At 41.0% G+C, this 4549-nt stretch overlaps 1 protein-coding gene across 1 annotated transcript in view; it reads left to right on the top strand.

Annotated features, from left to right (window-relative positions):
* The window catches only part of LOC116704240 (chondroitin sulfate proteoglycan 4), a 31256-nt gene that overhangs the window by 13371 nt on the left and 13336 nt on the right, over positions 1-4549 (top strand). Inside the window, exons 11-17 of the mRNA XM_032539542.1 lie at positions 132-310; positions 489-671; positions 1101-1277; positions 2074-2275; positions 2398-2529; positions 3369-3544; positions 3659-3854. Of these exons, the coding sequence (XP_032395433.1) occupies positions 132-310; positions 489-671; positions 1101-1277; positions 2074-2275; positions 2398-2529; positions 3369-3544; positions 3659-3854 (1245 nt within the window). The remainder of the gene's footprint in view (positions 1-131; positions 311-488; positions 672-1100; positions 1278-2073; positions 2276-2397; positions 2530-3368; positions 3545-3658; positions 3855-4549) is intronic.

Below are 4549 nucleotides of genomic sequence, written 5' to 3'. Positions count from 1 at the left end.
AACAAACAGAAAACACAGGGAATCTGGAGATTACAGACCGGGCTGTGACATATATCAAAACTGGCCCACGAGTTCACACAGAAACAGCACTTGATGAGTTTGTCTTCCCCATTCCTCCATGCAGGGTATTGCAGAGCAGCCGACTAATTCCTTCACCCAGGAGGACCTGAACCAGGGAATGATCATCTACCATCAGCAGGCTGCCGGACACACCAACGACTCTGTTCTATTGGAGGCCACCAATGGGCTCACAAAGGTCGGCCCTATCAGACTGGAGATTGACATCATCCCAATGCTACTCCCTCTACAGGTACAAATTAATTTCTTTACATGAGAGTACATCGGAAAAGAGGGGGAAAAAAGAATTGCATGAAATGGAAGGAAATTAATTTTCCCAACCAAAGGATTGCACAAAGGAAGAAGCAATTGATCAGTTAGTCAACTCCTTCAACCTGTCAATCAGTATCCTACTATGATGTGGTCTGTAGGTGTCTGACTTGACCCTTGATGAGGGGTCGTCCCTGCCGCTGACTTCCGACATCATCAAGGTGGCCAGTCATCACTTCTCAGACATGAACTTCCTGTACCAGGTCATCGTTCCACCACGACATGGACACTTGGAGCACAGCCGGATCCCGGGAATGCCCATCACTGCTTTCACTCACACTGAGGTTTGACTGAGCACTGAGCAGATTTCTTTTTTTCAAAAGGGGTAATTAGGAAGATTCATTCTGTAAAGCGTGTTCATGTTCTGATCTAATAAATGTTTGTTCATTAGCAATGCACAAGAATACTATTTTGCGATAATTTCCGTGTTAATATGCTTTGGGAAATGGATGCAGCTTTGTGAAAAGACACACTTCCATCTATTTTGTTCTTGCATTTTCAACATCAGTCTTATTGGTCTTAGTGGTTGCAACAATGACTGCTTCATAGTTTGGAAATCACAATATCTGATAGATTTTTCCCTTAAATCAAATGGGGAACACTCATCTCTGTGTGATAATATATTATGTTACTGTTGTTTTGCTAATTTTTTTATATTTCAGTAGGGCTGTGTTAGAATCAATCTCCTAATGTTATCGCGTCGCTCTCTCCAGGTGGAACGTGAGTACATCTCCTATATCCACGACGGCAGCGACACACTGAGAGACAACTTTACCATTGTGGCAAATCAGACGGAAATCAGGAAGCACAGTCTGCCCTGCACCGCTCACATCAGTGTCATACCTGTCAATGATGAGACTCCTGTTGTCACAACCAATAAGGGTCTGAAGGTGGGGAGTGACAATATACACACATTATATATACACTTCATAAGAAGTAGACTTTATGATTGTTTTCAGCCCAAATGAGGGCATCACCTTTTTTGATTAAAGAGAGGCTGGATAGAATTACTTCCATTTTTTTGGGGTCAAAATAGGAAATACACACGATTAGGGAGTTCTCAAATGGCAAACCTTTAATTGGGGAAAATTTTGAACTATAGCGATAAATAATTTATTACCAGTTATAGGGTTTCCTTATCAAGTGTATTTGTTTGTGCTTATGTAAAAAATAATAATTTTGGAGGATATATTTTGATCAAATCTTTTCAACTCTCATATATCAATATTGCTAATAGCCTTGGTATTATATTATTGTTTTTATTATTTCGGTTATTGTAGTTTTTATTGGCTACTGAAAATATGTGCAAGCTTGAAGATATTATTACAACAATCTAAAGTTAAAAGAGTTTATGGGAAATGCTTTTATTTGCTTTTTAATGAGAGTTTAGATGAGAAGATTGATACTATTTTCATGTTTGTATGAGAAATATGAAGCTGCTGTATAAAGCCAGCAGGCGCTTAGCTTAGCTTAGCTTAGCTAGTAGGCAGGTTTCTAGTCTTTACGCTATGAGAAGCTCAGCTAAGATAAGCTAATGGCCTCATAGCTTTAGTTTCATTAGCGTACGTTTGATCTTCTTGTGTAACTCGTAACAAAGTGCAAAAGTTAATTTCCCAAAACGTTAAAAGTGAAAACTATTTTTTTAGGCTAGCTACAGTTAATAGCCTTCCTGTCTCGTTTCCTCAGGTGTGGGTGGGTTCAGTGACAGAAATCACCAGCGATGATCTTAGAGCAGAGGACTTGGACACTCTTGAGTCTGAGGGGCTAGAGTTCATCATCACACCACCCAGCAACGGCCACCTGGCCCTGAAGAGCGCCCCCTCCAGACCCGTCCTGAACTTCACCCAAAATCACATACAAACCAGACAACTGATGTTCGTGCACAGCGGTGAGTATATTTAGCTATTTGTAGTACCTTTCTTTAAACTTTAAGACCAATGGATTAGTCTGGAATGAATGGAAAAAAAACACCTCCTCTGTTTTCTTGATGCTGACTCGGTGTTTGTGTAGGTGCTTCATCGGGTGGCTTTCACTTCCAGGTGAACGACGGCGTGAACTTTACCCCTCGCCAGATCTTCAGCACAACTGCCTACTCTCTGGCCCTCACCCTGCAGAGAAATCATCCCATGGAGGTCTACCCAGGTGAGGTTTTACAATCAAAAACCTGGATTGACACTCTGCCATAAAGTATGGTGACTGGTGGTAGGAGAGGTTCTTAGGCTGGCATTTTCCTGCTCAAGTCCAGTGCATGTGTTTTTTTTTTTTTTTTTCATCTAAACTAGTCATACCAGCCTGTGAATCCATCACTTGTAAACCAAGGTATTTGGACCACTCTTCAAGTTCATTAAAAGATTTATTAGATAGAAATGTACTATCATCAATGTATTTATTGTTTCCATTTTCTTCCACATTTTTTTGTTTAAAACAATTAATAGTTAGTAGCATCATTCCTCCTGTGATTATTGATCATATGGAATCTGAAAAGGAAAGCTAAATGTAGTGCAGTTTTGTAACAATGGCACTGGGTGGCATCCCTGGTCTAAGTATTATGTTTCTGCCTACACAAACAGATTACAACACATCTTCCAATTTTGTTCAAGAATTAAGCGGTTCTAACTTGTAAGCAAACTCACGTATTAGTATACATATTAGTATAACTTGTCAAGGTTACACAAGTGAATCTGATATTCTAAAGTATAGAACATGTAATACCTTAGTTGTTGATTTCTTTTCTTTAAATCTTTAACAATATACTATTTTTATATAATATATTTTTTAGAAAGAAGAAAAAAAGTCACTCACTTGCCAATCAATTTTTTACTTGCTGTAAGCCCATCTGCCTTTTTGTGGCTCTTTTAACTGGAAGCATGGTGATGTCTACTGAAAATCCATTTGCACCAGGATATTTCCCGGCCTCCTGTCCGTTGCTGTCAATAGCTTTTCCTGTCTCTCTCACTGTGTCTTTTTTACCTTTTTTGAAGGCTCTGTGACACCAATCTCTGACCTGGAGCTTCAGGCCATAACCAACGATGTCAGCGGCATCAGAAGACACCCCTCGGTGGTGTTTGCAGTGACCACTCTTCCTAAACTTGGCAGCCTGGTCCGACGTATGCCCGACAACTCTACTCGAAACATTTCCATGTTCACACAAAGCATGGTAGGGAACTGTGCCTGTATGTGTGTTGTTGTTGTTGTTCCTAAAGAAAGCATTTAATTGACTTCTCAAATTACACAATGCCTTTTCATCTTTGGTCATTGCTTCGTGTCTCAGGTGAATGATGGAGTTATATTGTACGATCAGAACAAGCCACAGTCCGTGGGATGGTCGGCAGCAGACTCTTTCTCTTTCACCGTGTCCTGCCCTCCTGCTTTCCTTCCTCCGCACATCTTCACCATCCTAATCTCCTACCAGGCTAACAAACATCACAAAAGTGCTGAACACAAGACCAGACTACTGAACAACGCAGGTACTGTGTGCAAAAATCTCCCTTTCTTTTTCGATCTTTATTTTTACCAGAGAGACTATACACTCACCTAAAGAATTATTAGGAACACCATACTAATACTGTGTTTGACCCCTTTCGCCTTCAGAACTGCCTTAATTCTACGTGGCATTGATTCAACAAGGTGCTGAAAGCATTCTTTAGAAATGTTGGCCCATATTGATAGGATAGCATCTTGCAGTTGATGGAGATTTGCGGGATGCACATCCAGGGCACAAGCCCCCTTCCACCATATCCCAAGATGCTCTATTGGGTTGAGATCTGGTGACTGTGGGGGCCATTTTAGTACAGTAACTCATTGTCATGTTCAAGAAACCAGTTTGAAATGATTCGGCTTTGTGACATGGTGCATTATCCTGCTGGAAGTAGCCATCAGAGGATGGGTACATGGTGGCCATAGGGATGGACATGGTCAAACAATGCTCAGGTAGGCCGTGGCATTTAAACAATGCCCAATTGGCACTAAGGGGCCTAAAGTGTGCCAAGAAAACATTCCCAACACCATACACACACCACCACCACCAGCCTGCACAGTGTAACACATCATGATGGATCCATGTTCTCATTCTGTTTACGCCAAATTCTGACTCTACCATCTGAACATCTCAACAGAATTTGAGACTCATCAGACCAGGCAACATTTTTCCAGTCTGCAACTG

Source organism: Etheostoma spectabile, chromosome 16 (genome assembly GCF_008692095.1).
Source record: "Etheostoma spectabile isolate EspeVRDwgs_2016 chromosome 16, UIUC_Espe_1.0, whole genome shotgun sequence".
Lineage (NCBI taxonomy): Eukaryota > Metazoa > Chordata > Actinopteri > Perciformes > Percidae > Etheostoma > Etheostoma spectabile.
Note: the sequence above shows the minus strand (reverse complement) of the source record. Positions and strands in the feature narration are given on the sequence as shown.